This window comes from Notolabrus celidotus, chromosome 14, assembly GCF_009762535.1.
Source record: "Notolabrus celidotus isolate fNotCel1 chromosome 14, fNotCel1.pri, whole genome shotgun sequence".
In the NCBI taxonomy this organism is placed as follows: Eukaryota; Metazoa; Chordata; class Actinopteri; order Labriformes; family Labridae; genus Notolabrus; species Notolabrus celidotus.
The window spans coordinates 6,407,208-6,428,398 of record NC_048285.1 but is presented as its reverse complement, the minus strand read 5'-3'; the positions used below and the strand labels follow the sequence as shown (position 1 = coordinate 6,428,398).

Genomic DNA, 21,191 nt, shown 5'->3' with positions numbered 1-21,191 from the left:
TATTTGATCACATGCTTTTTTGTCCCAGTTACTTTCTGCTTCTGCTGTGCTAGAGAATAATGAACTCACTGTGCTTTTCAATGGCACACACTTAAAGAAACACTCACACGGCTTAGTTGACAATCAAATGTAATATGCACTTTGTGATAGTGATATTCATTAGTAATAAAAAATATAATTAATCTGGATTAACTATTAAAATTCTGCGATTAATCATAATGAAAAAACATACACTAGCAGTCAAGATTACGGACACACCTTCTCATTCAATGATCTTTATTTATTTTAACTATTTTCAACATTGCAGATTAATACTGAAGACATCAGGACTATGAAATAATCTGATTTTGCCATAATCTGGATTACAACAGTAGTCAAATAGGGCTAACCCTACCTCTGAACAACACAACTGATGGTCTCAAACACATTAAGAAAGTAAGTCATTCTACAAATGAACTCTTGACAAGGCTCATGTTAATTAGAAACCATTCCAGGAGACCACTTCATGAAGCAGACTGAGAGAATACCAAGAGTGTGCAAAGCTGTCATGAAGGAAAAAGGGGGCTACTTTACAGAATCTAAAATTTAAAACATATTCTGCTTTGTTTAACACTTTTTTTTGTGAATTAAATAATTCCATATATGTTCTTTCATAGTTTAGATATATTTGGTATTAATCTACAGTGTTTACAATAATTAAAATAAATACAAACCCTTGAATGAGAAGGTGTTTCCAAACTTTTGACTGGTAGTGTACGTGTGATGCCTCAGAAAATACACAGCATCCCCTGCCATAGTTGTATGAATGTGGTGTGGATGGGTGAATATGACTTGTAGTGTAAAAGCCCTTTGATTGGTCAGAAGACTAGAGAAGCATTATATAAATACAGTCCATTTAGGTGAGGTCCAATGGTTCTTACTGTGTTATGAACCTTGTTTCCTCGTCTAACACGCTGAGTTAAAGTTTCTGTTATAATTATAAGATAAAGACCAAGTTTTAAGACAAATCCCAGAAGATGGTTCATCCAGGTTTAATCCAAGCTTGCATTTTCTTCTCCGTCTTTGAGATAAGCCCATAATATGCTTATTAAAGCCACAAGATAAATTGAGGTACAGACTAAGGTCACATACAACAGTTGTAAGATGTCTGTAGTATGTGCACCAGATTATCACAGTGTCTAACCTGGTCCAGTTTCCAGTGGAACTCAGCCGGTCTGAAGGTGTCCACCTGGGTGAAGTCTCTCCTCAGCAGGAACACCAGACGGCAATTATGAACATACAGCGAGTAGTGATGACGGTTCATCTCTGTGTGAGGGAAGGAGAGAGAGAAGTAGTTACAGATCACCAGGGACCAAATCATCTGACCTACTCAGTGTCAGGAAAACCAGACATGCAGCTGCATGAGATCTCACATAACTGGGGCAGCAGCACTTCATTTAAAGAGCGTTACCTCTCAAGGTCATCTCATGTATTGTTCTACACTGAGTTTTTAAAGTGAAATCCTCCCTTCAGGCAAAGCATGCCATGATGTTACTGAATCTGCATGCTGGATCATTGCAGAGTGCTAAAGTCAGCTCAGTGAAGCAGCATTCAGACAGACTTTATCCTCAGATGACCCGATGATCACAGACTGTTTAAGCAATAATATATACTGGAGGAGATAACAGCTAGGCTTATTAAATTCTCCCATTAGTCCCATAAAAAGTCTAAACCAACACAGTCCTTCCATCCAGCACCTTCTGCTACTCCTGTGTGTGTGAGGCTGAAAGCATGAGGTATGAGACAGATGTTTCATTCAGCTATAACAACCTGCGCACTGTAGATTAGCTCTAATTATATGACTCTTTGTGCAAGAAATGTTATTTTACACAAACGGAAAAGATTGCATTGATTAGAAATGATTTCATGAAGTTGTCTGGATGATTCTTTAGCTAGTAAACAGTTAATCTGTGGCCTTCTCAAAATGACTCATATTAGCTGTTGTGACTCAGATTAAACTGAATTATTCAACATTTCATGTGCCATCTTGAATTTTTCTGTCACGGCTAACAGGATTTTGTGCATTTTGTCGATATTTTGTCCTCTTTTTATTTGCCCTAAAGTAAACATTCAGTATATCACTCTTCTCTCTGTGGATTGATACAATCACAGTCAGTCTGTGATGAGAACTGTGTCCCCAAGCAACAGTCTAATCTCCTTATGAGGTAGGCCACAGAGGAATAGCTGCTGCAACTGACCAATCACAATCAAGTATTAAACACAGCAGACTTATATGTATGTAAGTATGTCAAATTAATTGAAATTAGTCCATAAGTGTTAAATCAGCTCTTCTCTGGCCTCCACACACTCACCTGTTTTGTCCGAGTTACAAAGTAGAGTCTCCTTCTCGGCTCTGAGTCCAATACTGGGTCCATGTTTCATCCAGGTTGCTACCGTGAACTGATCTGTCAGATTCTGGGGTACCACCCAGTCGGGGATTTTTGCGGCCTGACGACCGTCAAACCTGAAGATCAAGTCACTGTCCCTGCCGCTGTCGGTCACCAGCGACGCCGTCCAGTTGGTGGCAGTGCTGGGCGCAGGGAGAAGGTCAGTGCTGCCTGAGGACGCCCCTGGGGTCAGCGTCATGGGAACAAATAAGACATGTGACAGAAGATGTGTCAATAACAATCAGTGCAGATATGCAGGGTATATTGGTCTAACCTTGGCTATGATTACTTATGAGTAAGGCATATGGCAGGGCTTAATATGTAATCAATGGGCCGAGATGGATAGAGGATGTGTGTATTGATTCATGGCAAATGAACCTGACTTTCAAAAGGGAAGAGAGATGTGAGCCCCCACTGACAGAATGAAAACATAGCTTGGAACTAAGATGTGCTTCTTTAGAAACACAAAGGACATATTGACTGAGCACCGTGGTGACACAAAGAGAGAAACACTGCAAAGACTTGGTGAGGAGAGCGATGAGTGGCGGGGATCAGCCAATCACGTGCTTTGTTTATACCTAGCACCTCCGTTGTATGATGCGTACACATGCTGACAAAACACACCAATCATTACTCCACTACATTGATTCATCCCTTTCTTTTTTCCTCTTTAAAAGCCAATCCATCATTTGTTTGACACAATAACCTCAATAAGTTGAGTCCTTTGCGATCTTAGTTTTCAAACTGTCATCCTGACAAACGTTATTGTGCCATGTCGCTTACCTTGCACCCGCATGTATTTGACATGCCCTCTATCTTTGCGCCTCTGTGTCAATCTGAAAAATGCATTTCATGCCTTCAAACCACATTTATAAATCATTTGTAACAGCTTATGGATGGTAATAAATCAGAGCGATACGGGAACCATGCTGTTATGAGAAAAAATGTTCAATGTCAGGGTACACCATGTCTCCCTTGTCCAGGCAAACGAATGCAACATGCATCTGTTCATTGCTGCTAATAACACAGCATTAGCACATTAATAGATGTTTCTCCCTGTATGTAAAACAGTTTTTCTCCCCCTCACACTCATGCCAGTGACTCCAGTAATTAGATTCCCCCAGTAAATAAATAAGCATCGACTTGTGCAGCACCCAGCTGCAGCCTTCTCTCTTCCCGATGTCTTTGTACATTATCTCAAATTGATTGCGCTTTAAAAAAGCAATTACAATTTATTCTATTCGCTATCAGATAACGATTATGAGGTGCCTGAAAAGGACTCTTTAGTGGTAAACCATGCATGGACCGGGAGCCACGGGAGACATATGCAGGGAGGGTACAGTATGCATCCAGATTAGCTGGGATAGGGTATCTGAAGGCCGTTAGTCAAAGATGATGACTTTAGCCCTCCTGCTGGCAGTGCAGTGTGGGTGGGAAGGGGGGGGGGGGGGGTGTACGGAGGCTCGGCCGCTTTGTTGGTGCTCTGGGCACCGACACAGCAGCCTGTCTGCTCATCAGTCATTTAGGAGAAGGCCTGGCCGCATCAGAGGCAGCTAATGCCCTCGTGCTGTCACATCATTAGTGACACAGCTCTAAGTTACTATTCTGGTGCCTTCATTTAGCACAGGGATTTACCAGGGACACAAGCAGAGATAAAAAAGCAACAGGGACTGAGAGCTTTCAGATGTTGGTTTAAAAAGGGCACCTTAGGCCCTGTCTGACCCTGCTGCTGAGACCTTGTATTCCACTGATGCCTTTAGCAAAAGCTCACTTCAAATTCACTGCACCAACTTTCAGTTTGCCGCCTCAGCCAGAAGTCATCTTTGATCAGACATCCACTGCATATTCTACATATCCACCACCATCCGTATAGCCACAGGTCAAAGTCTCATGTGATTTGTTGCTACATGCCAGAAATGCACACTCAATCACAGCTGCTCATCATTCTGGTCACAACAGCACGATTATGGTATTCAAAGCACAACGGAGAAGTCTGTTTTTAATGCAGAACCAACCACAGAGTTTCTGTAGAGATTTCTCAGAGTAGGTCTCACGGTCGCAGCCTTTCCCAATGTGGCTGGTCTGCAGCTCCACTGTGGTCCTCACAGACGACAGGGGCCCGCCACAGGTCTCCAGGTGCATCTTAGGAAACAGCTGCTTACTCCCCGTTCCTGGCTCGTAGTCCACTCGTTTATTCCAACCTGGGAAAAGAAGGAGATAGAGTGATAGTGTTAGGGATGGCAGAGAGGCTGGATTAAACTGCAGTCTGGGGTCCTGTGTGGAAACACCATCCCTGCTGCAGATGATTATCTGAAATGATATCTGATTTTCACGAGCCGACGTGTTGCTTTTGTTATTGCATGCCTCATTTTGTCCATTTAGGCTGCCATCAAAAGCAGGATTCCATTTTCAATTTTTCACTGTCGCTGATATTTCTGGCATCGCAACTCAATATTCCTCAAGCACAATGTGCCTGACAAATAAAATAGCTGCATTGTTGTTGGAGTGCGGTGCAGTAGCTGCATTAGCACCAGTAGTCATTATGCTGTCAGTGCCTTCTCTGACAGCTGTGAATCGCATTGTCTGCCTATAATTTCGTGCAGCGAGGATGCTTTTGCTTTTTTCCTTTCTCTTTCCAGCCTCTGTGTTTGTGTTTTCAGTCTCTCTGGAGATAACAAGAAAATGAAGTGCAAATCGATGTGGCCTGTTAAGTGTTTGGATGAGTTTTGTTTACAGTGAGCAGATCTCATTCATTATCTCACTTTCAAACAGCTTCCCTGCATATCTGTAAAAGCTGTCGACACAAAACTTCAACATTTTCTAAGTCAGAAGTTTGTCAGGCCAGTTACTGCCTGCTGTCAGAAAGTAGTAACACCACATCACTTTTTAAAACTAGTTCTTTAGAGCAGGGTTTCCCAAAGTGTGGGTTGGGACCTCCAGGTGGGTTGCGAGACACAAATGGGTTTTTTTTTGTTTTTTTTTTAAGATATCTAAAAAATAGGACATTTTACCCATTATAGTATTTCATATCGTCAAAATAGTAGAAAGATTTGAAATAAAACCTTGAAAACAGAAAATGTAATGAGTTTTCTGCCTTTCTTTGTTGCCAGACGCTTCCTAAGTTTAGGGTTAGTGAACAGTTAATTATCAAAAGCATCAGTAGCAGCAGGTTAATTCATAACAGCACAGGAAACACAGACACATGCTCATATAGGTAGGCTAATTTTCTCCAGACCAGCTAAATGAAGCCACATTAAATCACTCTGAGGGACATTGGGGGTTGCCAGTATTTGGCAACTATATTTTGGAGGTCACGGGCTGAAAAGTTTGGGAACCCCTGCTTTAGAGCTTCTGGAAATCTGCAACACAACAGCTTTCTAATTGCATTAGAGTGTCTGAATGCACATAAGAGAAAGCACAAGAGATTGGCTTCAATGTAAATCCAAACTAGTCATGAAGTTTCTGCAAACTGTGGTGGTATTTGATCTGTATTTGGCTTGGTTAAGCTCTGAGGATTTCTTCACATTTGATCCACATTCCACAGAAAGTCTCAAGGCCAACTGTTACGGCTGACATCCAGTGTTAGCATGTTATGCAGGCCAAAGGTGTAACCAAAATAATCATTTGCATCACATATAGACCTTTGAGAGCATGTTAGCATCTAAGCTAACATTGCATGTGTATGCTGTAGATATAAAAGCTTCTTGAAAGGAATGGAATAAATATTTTCAGTTCTGCTCGGTCTTCTGATTCTGACTCAGAGGACTCAAACTCACAGCTCAGGGCTGTGGTGCATCGATTTTAACATGGGCTGTTCTTGCATGCTGAGCCAGGCAGATGTTAATCAACAGAAAATGTGATTGGTCTGAGGGTTATTTTCCATCATATTTTAGTGGATGCTTGATCACTCCCAGCTTTTATGTAATTTTACTATTTTAGAGCAAATCAGAGACTTTCAAAACAAACCATGCCAACTCCGATTTATTAGGCCTCAACTTAATATCTGATCTAATACATGGTGTTTGGTACAGCACACAAGTGAGTTCCTTTCCATCCATGTACAGTATCTGTCTATCAAGCATTGCAAGCCAAGAGCTGAAGGCATGGGCATGTAGCCAAGCTGCCTGGACATGGAGAAAGGAAGCAGCTCTTTGTTGCTCACCAGCCAGTTAAATCTGCCATGTTCGCTTCCTCACACACTCTCCGTCCCACCATCAAACACATACACATGCTGCCTCTGGTTTGTAGTTGATTTACTTCCTCCAGACTGGAAGTGCTGTGGGCTGCTACGGCACAGGATCATCAGTGACTGTGATGAGAAAAGGCACCAACAGTGGAGCAGTCCAAATGAGGAACAAAAGCACATACATGAGCACAAAAAGGGGATCAGAGCACAGCAGGCTCTGCTGATTTATATGTTTAGGTATCTTTTCCTTACACATTTTTCTTTCTATTGTCCTGTTTGTAGATTTATGGCTCAAAGGTTTAATTCAATGACGGTTACTGCCATTGGCCCAGCCCATTTACATGAAAAGGTTTTCAGTTGACAACAAAAACTATAATTTGGGTGACTAAAAACTCACACTTTTGAAAACAGGTTCTAGAGTCGATATTTTCTAGAACGCAACCCCTTCTGTCGTCATGTAAACAAATTTGTGGATCCTCTGAAACAGTGACGTCACAACCCATTTTTGCATGTGTATTATGTTCTCAGTCGAATAGCCATGCATGGGTTTATGGATAATAACAACAACGGCAGCTTACTGAGCTGTGTTTGTGCTGCTGACTCTACTGAGTTCATTAATGCTTCTCAAGACACAGTTAAGGGAATCTACCATGTGTTCGCCACATTTGCTTCGTGTGCAAGCACTTGGGATTTAATAACGGTGGTGTTTCATTACAAAGTTATACTGCACCTAGTGGTTTCGCATGCATACTCCAGCGGTTTCAGTTGTTTTTGCATTGCCATGTGAACACAGACTATTAGCCATTCTTTTAAACCTTTGTATCTGCATGTTTTTCTGTTTCTATGTTGTGTACATGCATGACTGTGGGGATATAGATTCCAGAAGGAGTTTTTTGAAGGATGCGATGGTAAGGATGCCCACTATATACATGAGTTTCCTGTAAAATTTGCTTAATTTGACCATGAGTGAACCCAGAAGCCCGCGATAAATTCAAAGAGAGGGTTTGGCTTGTACCACCCTCAGACATAATGAGGAATAGGTGACTGTAGGGGACCCACATGAGTTTATAGGAGCGTGGGAGCATCTTATCATGAAAACACATCACAAGACCAACTACAGGAGCAGGATGTTCTTCTACACCAAAAGACGTGCCTCTTTTCATGGCAGAACTCCTGCATGGTATGACCTGAGGTACGGGATGTCAGGAGCACTGAGGTGGAAATCTGAACCATTAAGAGAAAAAATATTGCATAAACTCTTACCAAGAAAGAAAAACATTTTCCTCCTTATTTCATGGCTTCCTTGAGATAAGAGCAATACAAATAACCTTTTGTCATTAAGACAGTTTGTCATTAGAATTTATCTTTTAAAGTGGAAAGAAAAACTGCAGCAATAAAAGAGAAAGTGTCCTCCGCCAGAAACCCACTGGACTGTGCTGAAGTGTGTTTACAAGGACAAAACGAACAAACACGTCTGTTTATCAAACTGTCCTTAATAAAAAATGATAAAAGCAACCCTCTATTCATTGTGTTGATTTCTGACAACAAATGTGATAAAAGAAAATATGAAACACCATCACAATCCTTAAGAGTCTAATTTTTAAAGCATCCATGCCCTCGGCTCACAGGTGCTTATGGCTTGATTTAAAGATGAGGTGTTACGATCATTTTCAGGCTTTGTATTGTCCCCCTGATACCTCTGTGGTAGCTTCACATGATTAATAGCTCAAAACACTCTTTATTTATCTCAGGCTGTTGTCTTTATCAACCCTCATTTCAGCTTCTGTCTGAAGTACATTTCAAATATGGTCCCTTTGATTGGACAGCTCTCCGAGAGCATCCTCCGCCATTGCCAAGCAGCAGAGTTGAGGTGATTGAGTTTCTCTATGTAACACTACACATTTTGAAATATGGCTATATGTTTTGGTGAACAGTAAAATGAACAGCTAAGTTTGCAACTCATGGATGTAACTCTGGAGGTAGTGAATGACTGCTCACAGTCCAGTGTCCCCACCAGTTGGGTTTTCGGAACGCAGCACGGAGCTGGACCGCTGGACCGCTGGACCGCTGGACCGCTGGACCGCTGGACCACTGGAGTCATGTGACCAAGTTTTCCCCGCGACAATCTCTGAATCAACGATCCTCCCCCTCCTCCTCTCCCCATCCATGTTGTCTTTCTGGTCCTCTGAATACCTCTGACCTGTTGACTCCAGGCCTGGCTCCGCTCATCATGGCATGTTGTTGTCATAGTTAAATTAAAAACGATCTGATGATAACACAGAGTGTTTTATTCTGAAAATGAACCGGATGTTTTCATTTTTTCGGTGCCTGACTTCCTGTCCCACTCCATCTGCTCTGTTGATATTGACGCGTCTTACCCTGGCATCCGGCAAAAATAGAAGTCTTGTGTATCTGATCCGTTGCGTTTTGACCTGCCGGATCAGAGACGCAGCCGGATTGCAACAAAGCGTATCCAGTGAGAGTTAACACATTGACTAGAATAGAAAATTATCAGATCCAGTGCCGTGACGGATCGGAGATGGACCGGACACGGATCTGGTGGAATTTGGACATTATGCTGTTAGAAATTCAGATGTAGTTATTGGTGCCGATGGAGCCAATACTTTGTCCAGAGAACCATCTGGCAGTGCTTTAAAGCTGAATTTACCTTTGAAAACACCCTCTTTATTCATTTCTTCTTGTCATCCACAATGTTATGTTACTACTGTATTGATTCCTGATTTCCCAAATTACAGGGCGGGCCGAGGGTCATACACAGAATATTAATCTTACGTCAAATAAATTAGTGGCATAAAGGAGAATTTGAGTTTCATTATATCTCGACAGCCCTAAATTAAACATATGATATCCAGCTTTGTTCAACATCAATACACACATTTATGTAGCTTTAATGCAACATTACCATCTCATATTACCAGGGGTGTGTCTAGGCTTTTTTTAACTGGGATGGCCCAACTGAAGCACAGACTAATGTAGGGGTAGTATGAAGTAAACATATGATCTCAAAACCACATGCACATCATTCAGACACGTGTAACATAACGTTGAACTAACCCACACAAAACACAGTCTCATAGTCCCTGCCCTGCTTCTACTTCAAAACACACACGTAGGACTACAGCAGACACACACAAAGAAATAATTTAGTCCTGTTTACTGTAAGAGTCTCTCTCTGTTACCGCTGCTGCTTTTATTCACATGTTCAGCTTGAGCTCCCAGCTCAAACAGAGTAAACACATTTTCACTGAAGGTATACCTCCAAAGTATATATTTATGTAAAAAAAAAATTCTCCTGTAAAGTACCAGCAGAGTGTTTCCCAGATGCCTGCATACAAACAGAACAACAATTGCCTTCACTCACTTACACACAATCTCAGTCTCAATGAACAGGCACAGTATCCCACACACATGCACCGAAACTCAGCTGTGTATAAAGCAGTGTGGGTTTTAAAGGAAGCTATTTGGTCTCCATTGAGTTGTGTTCTTGCCTGCAGTACAGTGAACAGAACTCACACAGTGGACCCATGGGTTCCTCTCTTTGTGAATGTTAGAGCAAGACAAGAGTCAGAGGAAGGAAGGCAGATATGAAAACAACCATGTGGAGCAGGTTCAACAGTGCAGGCGTTCAAACTCCTCACCAGGGCTCTGAAACTCAAAAAATGTGAGTGAGCAAGTGAGAAGGTTTCAGTGTTTCCTTCATTCAAAAAGATAGACGTATTAAATGTGTTTCAGTCAGCAGGGCGGGGATTTACATGTCTTTGTCAGTGTATTTCAAGGCACCATCGATGGCTGCATCTCACTAATGTGAGGTCTCAGGATTGTTTGTTAATGTCTCTGATTCCATCCTTTAAACGTTTAAATATAAGCCCAAAATTGTAGCTATTCAATAAGCAATGATTGTGAGTCATTATGTGCATTACTTTTTACTTTTCTGAAAACATTTATTTCAGCAGGATACATAGACCCCCCCCAGAGAACATTGTCATGTCAGTTTGGGAAAAGACGGCACTTTTAAGGCTGTTTCAAGCTGAAAGGTAGAAGATTTATTTGTGTTTTTGCAGCATTAAGGCTGAATGCTGGCGCTGCTACTGAGACCTTTCAGTGCTATGTGCTTTCTGCCACTCGTCAGGTGTGACCGCAGCGGCTCCAACTCACAGTGACGCAACATGCATACCCTCTATTTATGTATGTTCATGTTGAGGAGGTTGGTCAGATATGAGGGGGCAGGGTTATTGAGGGCGTTGTAGGTGATGAGCAGGATCTTGAAGTGTAACAGCAGCTTCCCTTGGTTTGATTTATAAGAGTCCAGTATCACAGTTAGAGGAAGAACCAATCGCTGGTTGAACCGAGACATTCTAGGTCAGGTCCAAAAAGTTAAAAGGAAGACCAGTTATTCTTACACTGGACTTCCACCAGATCAGTGGCGTTTTCGGAACGCAGGACCGCTGTAGTCATGTGACCAAGGTTTTCCCGCAGCAATCACTGAATCAAGGATTCTCCTCCTCCTCTCCTCATCCATGTTGTCTTTCTGGTCCTCTGAAAACCTCTGACCTCTTGACTCCAGGCCTGGCTCCGCTCGTCATGACGGTTTGTTGTTGTAGTTAAGTGAAATACGATCTGGTGATAACATAGAGTGTTTTATTCTGAAAATGAACCGGATGTTTGTTGTGTATTGATGCCTGACTTCCTGTCCCGCTCTATCTGCTCTGTTGAGATTGATGCATTGTGCTCTGACATCCGGCAAAAATAGAAGTCGTGCATATCTGAACCATTGCATTCCGACCTGCCGGATCAGAGACGCAGCCGGACCGCAACGGAGCAGATCCAGTGGAAGTTAACAGATTGACTAGAATAGAAACCTATCACATCCGGTGCCGTGACGGATCTGGTAAATTTGGACGTTATGGTCTTGTGGTTTGTACTTTTGAAATTCCTATTAACTCTTCAGATGCATGTTTTTTGTTTTGACCAACACATCAAACTTTTAAAAACTTTTTAAATAGCTCTTTACTTTTTCTGTTGCCTTCCCAAATGATGAGACTGAAAAACGTATGCATATATATTGACCCTGAGATGACCGCTTGCTTAAGTGTCCTGCATTTGTGCAGGGAAACTCAGACACACACAAACACACAGTATATGTAGACATATTCACTGCTGTACACCTACAAACATACAACTAAGGTGAGTTTTCAACATCCTCCTTAGAATGATGAGTGTGAAAAGCAGAGAGTGAGAGATGGAGAGGACAAGAAGATGGATAGAGGTGCTTAAGAAAATGATGCATCATCACACTTTCATGCTGTTCCCTGTCTCTGGAGTGTGTGTGTGAGTGTGTGAGAGTGTGTGCATGTGTGACACCAGTAAGTTCTTGCATCCTCTGAAACGTGAATGTAGGTTATGATGGTGACTGTTAAGGGAATGGTGTGTGCCTGGTTTTGTACGTGTACATGTGAGTGTAAATGTATTTGTATGTGTGTGTACCTGTGGAAATGCTGACACCACACTCAAGCAGACAGGAGGGCGGTGGGGGGGTGTTGTCATCGCTCGTACCAGCCATCAGTGAGAGCCAATTTCCATTTAAAAGAGCACTTTGGTCCTTCTCTCCTTTCCTCTCCTCTCCTCTCTGCCTTCCTCTTCCATTTGAATTTTCCACCTCTCTCTCTCTCTCTCTCTCTCTCTCTCTCTCTCTCTCTCTCTCTCTCTCTCTCTCTCTCTCTCTCTCTCTCTCTCTCTCTCTCTCTCTCTCTTTCTGAACTATGCCTGAAAGCACATGTTCTAATGCCTTTCTGCATGCTCTTTGTGTACCATACGGGAAACTTTAGTCTTCGTTTCTAGTTCACAGAGAGCTCTTGTGTTGTACGAGTGTGGGGCTTGCAAAAGAGAAATGTAGGGCTTGTATCTGTGGTGGCTGAGAAAAAAGGTTACATCAAGGCTACAAGATGAACATAAACTGTTTGAGAGCGGGATCTTTCTCTCTTTCTTTGTGTGTTCTCCAGAATAGGAGTGCGGTTTTCTGCATCCAGATACTGAGGGTTCCCAAAGTCTTCTTTCTGACTGCAGATTGTATTAGCTGCTGTGTCCCAGCAAGGCTGGAATATTTAAGAGTCTATAATCATTATTTTACACCAATTAAGAATAGAGCTATTACAGATTCAAATTTTAGAGGTTTTGATGATAAATGAAACCCTGAAATCATCATAAATTTGTTAAATGTCATTTATCATTATCTTAAATGTCACTAATGACTGTGAGAGCTGCCAAAGTAAATCACAAGTTTGCTCTTCAGCATGCCATTTCTAGTACGTTAGTTTTATAAGACCTTAACAGTTATAGGTACCTCGTAAAATAACACAATTTCTCTGGATTCGGTGAAAGCCTAATAAAAAAAAATCTAATCTAACATGCATTATAACTCCATTGCTTCTCCTCCCTTAAGGGCAGAGTGAAAATTATAAAAGAGTCCTGTGTGTTCAAAATGAAGATGTTGAATCCTTTGATAAAAAAGCCAAAAAGTGCTTTCTCAGACTCTCCGCCCTCTCCCTCCTCCACCCTTCTCCTCATCATGCTCATCATGGCAGCAGACTAAAAGGACTACCCAAGTCATCCCATATCCTCTATCCCCTCACGAGAGACCCAGCATGAATTCTAGTTGGGATATACACTGTAATCCCTGCAGCATGTCTTCTGCAGGGCATGGGCTGTACTGTACACACAGAGAAGTTTCCAACATGTTGCTCTTCAGTCACTTTCTAAAGTCCAGATCCATGTGGTGAGGGTCAGGAAATACGTGTAGATCGTCTAGTAAACTGGCTGCAATATGTCCACATGATTGCAGCATCAGTCTGATGAAACTCTGGTGCTTAAAGTACCACCCCCGGGCAGGACCTTCACCCTGACATCAAAATGCATCTTTTATTTTCCCTCCTCTCTCTCATTCACTCACTCCCCACTGTTTTATCCTTCTCACATCACTCTCTCTCTCTCCTTCTTTCCCTCTTTTTGTCTTTGTAATCGTGATTGCTCAATGTCGCCTTGACACTCAAGTGGCACTTTAAAGAAACTCCGGTCTCAACAGGCTGTGAGACAAGGACTGAAGGAATGTAATCACTGATGGGTGTGTGTGTGAGGGAGGGGGTTTCTGGCCATGAAAGGAGTCTAAGTTAGTAAAGTTGTCATTGTTGGATTTGTTGCAGAATCCTTTCCTTTAAGTCCACCTCAGGAATGAAACATGCTAGTTGTCTGTTTGTCTGTTAGACTTCTCTGTTACCATCCAAGACTGCTCCTTTAAGGAGGATGACATTTAGGGTAACCTATGCATGGGAAATGAGTTAGAGGATTAGACATGGGAAGTGCGTCTCTTAAATACTGAAATCGTGCACACAGTGAAGCACATGTTTCAACAGGTTGTTAAGTTACAGAAGCAGAAGATGTCAAAAAGGTCAAGTTTGAGAACAATCATTCTAAAAAGGTGTGTTTGTTCTGTTTGCTTCACTGAGTGACTAAAAGTTCTATTTTATCCACAGCAACAACATTGTATAACAATCACTCTGCTGTTTGGTAAGTCAGCCAGTGATCACCCATGAGAAGGACTAAACCACATTTATTTTAAAGACTTGATTTTCTTTTAGAGATGATTTCTTTGAATTTAGTCTTTATTGATAGCACAGCTGGAGACCATTATTTATACAGTCTTTGCTCAGAATCCATTGACTATTGTTTGGTGAAGCGATGGTCAACTTTTCAGAGCTTCTACATACCCAACCATTAGCAATAAAGGCTTTCTGGCCAAGGCCTCCTGTTCTCCACATTGTCGTATTAAACAGTCTCGAGCAACGAGAGAGAGAGAGAGAGAGAGAGAGAGAGAGAGAGAGAGAGAGAGAGAGAGAGAGAGAGAGAGAGAGAGAGAGAGAGAGAGAGAGAGAGAGAGAGAGAGAGAGAGAGAGAGAGAGAGAGAGAGAGAGAGAGAGAGAGAGAGAGAGAGAGAGAGAGAGAGAGAGAGAGAGAGAGAGAGAGAGAGAGAGAGAGATCATATCAGGACAGCACATTTAAGAGCTGATTGTTAGCTGCACTTGCATGCAGACATCCGACATTATTTAGAGTTAAATTGCCAATACATGACAGCCGATGGGTCCCAGAATTGCATTAAGGTGGATTATGGTAGTGTCCTCATGAGGACTGTTTTCCTGAATATGACTTGATGTGTGCTACAAACACTGCAATACTACCACAAACAGATCTCAGAGCCTTTACAAAATCACCCTGTACCTTTATATCTGCACGTTTGTGTAAATGCATCTCTATTTCTCTGTAATATAGCATGATATAGATTGGAATGATTATTGCCTTTTATTTAACCCCTTAAACTCCATCTGCCTTTGTAAATAATAACATAATTACTATAAATGCTCAACTAGTGTTTGATACAGGGTTATACTATTTACCGAAAGTCCTCCATGACAGTCTTTAGTCTTGGGTTGCTTTTTGATCTCTATGCAAAGTCATTTGAAGTTTCTGTATGCAGGTGCTTTGTGCATACATCCAGGTGTAAATAAGGTGTATCTTCAGTTTGTTGTCAGGTTTGCTCTCCTCCTACACTCTTAAGCCTGGTTTATACCTCTGCATCGACTCTCAGCTGTGGCCTACACAACAGGTCAGAGCAGCTATGCGCCCACAAAGAATCCTACGCATGGCGCCTGACATGCACCACCTTATACTGTAACTACACGACGAAACAATGCAGACCGTAAGCTCTGTGATTGGTCTGCTGGGTAGCATTGTAACATCCGACACACATTACATCACTTCCAACATTTCCTCCCTTTTCTTCTTTGCAATAAATACATTATGATCAACTGCTGTTTTACTTTTAGATGATAGTATGCTCGGAGTCACGATAGTTTCCTGTGCACAAACAAGCAGAGACTGTAGACTGCATCAAAAACTAGAAATATATCTAGCATAACAATCACACTGCCAACTAGTGTTTAGGCGGAGTATTGCAGAGCAACGTGGACACTCCAATGTAGAAGTATGTCATGATCACAGCAGTGTCAGCCACTCGATGGAGCTGCAGCACAGAGTCAACGCAGAAGTATAAACCAGGCTTTACTGTGCAAACATGTACCAACACACACATAAGTACCCACAGTTAACACACACTCTTTTTTATCCAGCTATTGCTCTCAGCTGACACAACAAGGTGAACCCTGGGTTACTGCACCTCTCTGTTCTCTTACCCCTGCCATCCATCCATCCATTCATCCATCCCTCCTGCCTGAAGCCCAGGAGGAGTGTAGGAAGGGTTCACATGCAAGTCAATAACAATCAAAGTGGGAGATGGGGCTACTACGATACACAGGACTGGAGCGATAATGAAGAAACCAGAACCCAACGGGGGAACTGATAAGCCAGGTGTAAAGATGTGAGGAAGGGAAGAAGGAAAAGTAAGGAACAACAAAGGAGAAAGAAGAGAACAAAGCAAGAAAAAGTGTGGGACACAGACACATAAGCAGAAGGAAGGCAATGAAAGTAATAAGGGAAAACAAGCTAATACCAGAGAGGGGATGAAAAGTGCTGGAGCAGCAGGCAGACAGCCTCGGTCTGAGATTAGAGAGGAAGCAACAGAGGAGTAGGAGGTTAGAGGAAATGGGAAAGGGAAGTGCCGAGCCATTTATTTTCCCTCTCCCCCCGTTTAATTCATCCTCTTGCTACTGTTATCAGAGATCAGGACCATTGGCTTCCACACACCAACCAAACACACACACACACACACACACACACACACACACACACACACACACACACACACACACACACACACACACACACACACACACACACACACACACACACACACACACACACACACACACATTTTCTCTCTCTCTCTCTCTCTCTCTCTCTCTCTCTCTCTCTCTCTCTCTCTCTCTCTCTCTCTCTCTCTCTCTTTCACACACACAGACTCAGATGGCATATGGAGAGTTGACGAGAGAATGCAGCCCCCAGCCTCAGAGAGAGAAACTGCCAGACAGCTTGTATAGATCTCAGATACTCTACCTGGGGCTGGCTGTCAATTTTCTACCAACTCTACTGCAAACTGCTGTGCTCTGTCACTGAGTCTCTGACACCTTTTTAGAAACATATAATCAGATCATGGTTGAAAAGCTTTATTGGTCTGAAAGCAATGCTTCTCTTCTAAAATAACCGTGACTTACACTTACAAATGAAAAGTTGAAAGCAGCGCTCTCAGTCAATCAGTTTAAGCTAAAAGATTTGTCTCTTCCTGTTACTTAAAAGGTTTGTTATGAACGGACGAGAGGGAATTTTAGAGGCAGTGTCACTGTTTGTGCAGTGATGGTTATATAGATATAAGTGAGGATAAATTCCCTCCGAGTGACTCAAATGGAGGCATAAAAAACCCTTTCACAAAAGATTAGATCCTGCTGAAATAAGAGGATGAGGAAGAGAGAAGAAAGGGAAGTAAAATAAAGAACATGAGGACTCAGTAAGCTCCTTCATTAGTCAGATTGTTGGGAGATGAGCACACATAGTGAAACATTTGTTGGCTAAGTTCAGCTAACATTTGTAGGGTTGGCTGTTTTTCTTTAGATGCAGACTGTTTATTGTTGTGTTCAACTTCTTTTTGCAGTCTGCTTTTCTGAAACATTTCTACCAAACTGGGAAAAACAGCTGCTTTGGTAATGAATTCATTTTATTTTTGGCACTAGAACTAGGGATGGGCAATGATTTTCGAATATTCGTTCACTTTCTAAAAATCCTAGAGCTACTTCGAATATTTTCTCATTTCAAAAGTAACATTTTTCAGCGTTTTTTCCGGTGCCTGGTTGTAATATGGTATTCCCACCAGACGGTGGCTATAGAGCATCTTAAGGCTGTTTGCTGACCGCATTAGCAAACAGAAGAAGAAGAATGCTAACTGCATTAAATAGCAAAAGAAGAAGAAAACATGAGTGACAGTCGCAGAGTTTTTCTTCGTTTCTGAATCTCACACTACTACACACGTATTTCCCAGAGACTGAGCATGGCTGTAAAATAGAAGCATACACGCCACACACAGGAACACCGACATAAAGATCAAGACAGACGCTGACAGTGCCCGCTACCAGCAGCACCTCGTCCTGCTGCTGGTTTACGTGACTGCCACACAAACGGGCTGTTAATGGGACAGGTGTGTGTGTGTGTGTGTGTGCGTGTTTGTGCCAATGATTACTGAGTAGTATTTTGGCTTGAAATGCCCATCCCTAGTAAAAACAAACAGAGTTGCACTGCCACCCCTCTGGCACATTGGCCATTGACAGTAGTACAGCAACTTGCTCATCTGTTTCTACCAGATTAGGTTTGTTATTAGTCAAAACAGTGCTACAATGAGTTTTAGTAATGTTCCTGTTATTCCTCATTGTTTAGCTCATCTCTTTGGGTCATGTGTTATTTACAGACATGCCTGCGTGTATTGACTCTTTGCACAATAATAAAGCCTCTCCTTTGCCTGAACACAACAACATAACAAATTAAATTAGCAAATATGTTTGACTATTGTTTAACTGATGTTGTATGTTTCTTAACAAGTAGGAGAACCATATGAATGTTAAAATTTTCAGGAATATATAGATCAGAGATTTAGTTTCAAGACTGGTTTGTGACACTTTAGTACAAACATTGTTTAAAAAAACTTTCTCTCCATATAAAAGCCATGAAGCTCGTGCATGCATTTGTGACAACCAGTGAATTTCCCTTCATGTAACTGTGATACAAGTATGGAATAAAATTGGCCCTAACACTATCGGCTATTTGTAAATATGGACCCGCTTCCATCTCCTCCCGTTGTTAAAAGAATTGAAGCCAGTGTCACAGGTTGGCTCAGTTAAAACACCTCCATAGTAGGGATGGGCAAGGATTTTCAAATATTTGTTAACCTTGTAAAAAGCTTTGAATATTTTCTCATTTTAAAAGTACAATTTTTCAATGTTTTTACCGGTGCCTGGTTGCAGCACCTCGTCCTTATGCTGGTTAACGTGACTGCCACACACATGGTTAATGGGACAGGTGTATGTGTGTATGTGTGTGTGGGGCGGGGTGATTATTTGAATAATCGTTGAATAGATGGCAATGACTATAGAATAGTATTTTGGCTTGAAATGCCCACCCCTACTCCATAGATAGATCTGTATAATAGGCTTTTCAACCTCTACATTTCCAATCCAGTTGCAGCTGCAGGAGCAACATCTGTCGACAGAGCTGTGAATCATGTTGTCACGCCCCCTCTTAAAGCTCTTAAGCTATACTAAAAACTAATTAAGCCTAAACTTCTCAGAAAAACACTTTAACATAAATCAGAATGATGACAAAAAATATGTTTTGAAAAGATTTGAATTGATTTTCTTTTTAAACCTGTGTCCCATTTGTTAACGTGGAGGAAGCAGGGTTTATACTGCAGCCAGCAAGCAGATGGGTTCAACTGTTTTGGTTTCACTTTTGGAGACCTGTCATGTCCATCTTCATTTCCACTTATCTCTTTTGTATATATTACTTTTTATGCTTTACAGTATAAGAAAGACCTGGAGGACAGCTATTACAAGTGTCTGGTGCACATGTAAAAATGTCATGCTGTTCTCTGTTCTTTCAAGACTTTCTTTTTTTTTTTTACTCTTGTCTGGATATATATTTCTGGTTTGTGTCATGTTTGTCACAAACTGTCAAATATTAATGCAATTTATTCTTGCAGCAAAAGAAAAAGAAAACATTTTTCTTCTGTGCTTGTGACTGTGTGCATGCGTGACTTTCTTTCATTTAAGCAGTGTGTGGTTAGGGTCTCGAGGTCAACACATCCATATGAAATGACAGTTCATGTCCATTTCATGAAGCTGGTGTGTGGGTACTTCAACATTTTCATTCTCTTCAAGGCAACACGCAGACTGACAGACAAAGTTTTCATTTTCCAGGGCTATGTGCTCTCTTCACTGGTCTCAAGGCTGGGAGACTGACGATATAAAGCTTTCTGTCTAACTTTCAACTTTGATGTGAGAAACAAACTGTACTACAGCCAATAAAACTGATAACCATCCCATCGAATGGAGAGTGGAGCCTCTACAGCTGCCTGCCTACACTCTCACTTATCTCCCCTTTTGTCCACTCGGGCCATTATTAGTTTTTTCTGGGGTGTGTGTGCTTGTGTCTGTGTTATTGTGCGGAGAGCACAGAGGAGGGAGATGAAGAGACGAGATAGAAGATGGACTGTAATAGTTTGAAAAGTTTTAGATTATTTTGGACGGGCAGAAGATAAAAAAAACTTTGAGAAAACACTATTTTTCATCACCTTTGGGTGCCGTTCTGTGAGAATGTGAAACACAGGGATTAGTTTCCACGTTTTCAATGCTGACACAATAATGGTTCATTATATCCCAGGAATAGTATGCTGAAACGCTAAAGTTTCAGAGGCTTCAAAGGCTTTTCAGAGATACAAGATCATCATTTAAAATCCTGAGCTGCTCAGGTTCGGACTCCTGAGGCAACGCATTTATTTTGTACTGCCTGTAACAATCTGCTCTCAGATCCTCCCACCATTATCCATCTCAAATAGAAGCCCTCAGACTTTCCTCTTCTCCACACACCTGTTCCTATTCCTTAAGCCCCCACAGCCCCTCATCTCCTCTGCCCACCTGCTCACCTGCCTCCACGCCACTTAGCAGCTTCACCTCGTACACCACACCACGTCTGTGTTTATTTGCCAGTTGCTTTCTTTGACGCTCCTTGGATTGAAAGTTTTTGCCGAAGAACCACGACCTGTCCAACTGTCTGCTTAGTTCATGTTGCTAGTTTGTCTGCATGTATCGACCTCTATCTGCCTGTAAGCTTCTACATGCACAATATATTACATCAGCCTGCCTGGAACTGAGAGTTTGGGTTTCTGTCCTAGGCCTGCACTGCCAATCATGAGAGAATGAACCGGATCCAGCTGATTGGATCTATTTTAGGTTACAGCTCGGGTCTGAAAGATATATTTGTCCAATGTGCCAGAGGAAAGGATCCCAGGAGCATACATTTGCCCAGAAGAGATCCTGTGAGCTGTTATTGTAAAAACCTACAACTTAATATTTCAGTTATCTTTACGATGTTGTTGGGAACAGGTTATTCACATCTTTACACTTTGAGATGGAAGTGTGAACATGTTAGCAAATGTTTGCAGATCCAGAAGATATGGAAATACACATCATTTAGTTAAAGTTTTGTATCTGGCAACCTGTTGTCGTAAGTCAAACATTCAGTAACTTTTAGCTCTAGGGATCTGACAAAAGCAGCACTCACAGTTTAGCAGAATTGAACTCGTCTGTGTTCAATTATTTAAACATCTTTATTAGTGAGGTATTATAAAATTGTGCAGAACTCGCTGGTTGCACCGTCACACACCTGTGTCAGTCTGCGTGTATGTAGCCGTTGAATAGGCACTATCTGTCAGTAAAATGACTCCCCACAATCCAAGTGAAGAAATGTAAGTGGTCATGAGCAACCCACAGCTGAGCCCCGCTGTCCAGAACCAG

At 41.8% G+C, this 21,191-nt stretch overlaps 1 protein-coding gene and 1 long non-coding RNA gene across 2 annotated transcripts in view; one reads left to right on the top strand and one right to left on the bottom strand.

Annotated features, from left to right (window-relative positions):
- LOC117824808 (calsyntenin-2-like) overlaps positions 1-21,191 on the bottom strand; it is a 308,682-nt gene that overhangs the window by 76,584 nt on the left and 210,907 nt on the right. The window contains exons 6-8 of the mRNA XM_034700272.1: positions 4,442-4,627; positions 2,352-2,609; positions 1,184-1,305 (exon numbers count right to left, since the gene is read on the bottom strand). Coding sequence (XP_034556163.1) covers positions 1,184-1,305; positions 2,352-2,609; positions 4,442-4,627 — 566 coding nt within the window. The remainder of the gene's footprint in view (positions 1-1,183; positions 1,306-2,351; positions 2,610-4,441; positions 4,628-21,191) is intronic.
- Positions 1-21,191, top strand: part of LOC117824809 — a 320,721-nt gene that overhangs the window by 89,102 nt on the left and 210,428 nt on the right. The gene's annotated exons all lie outside the window — the stretch shown is intronic.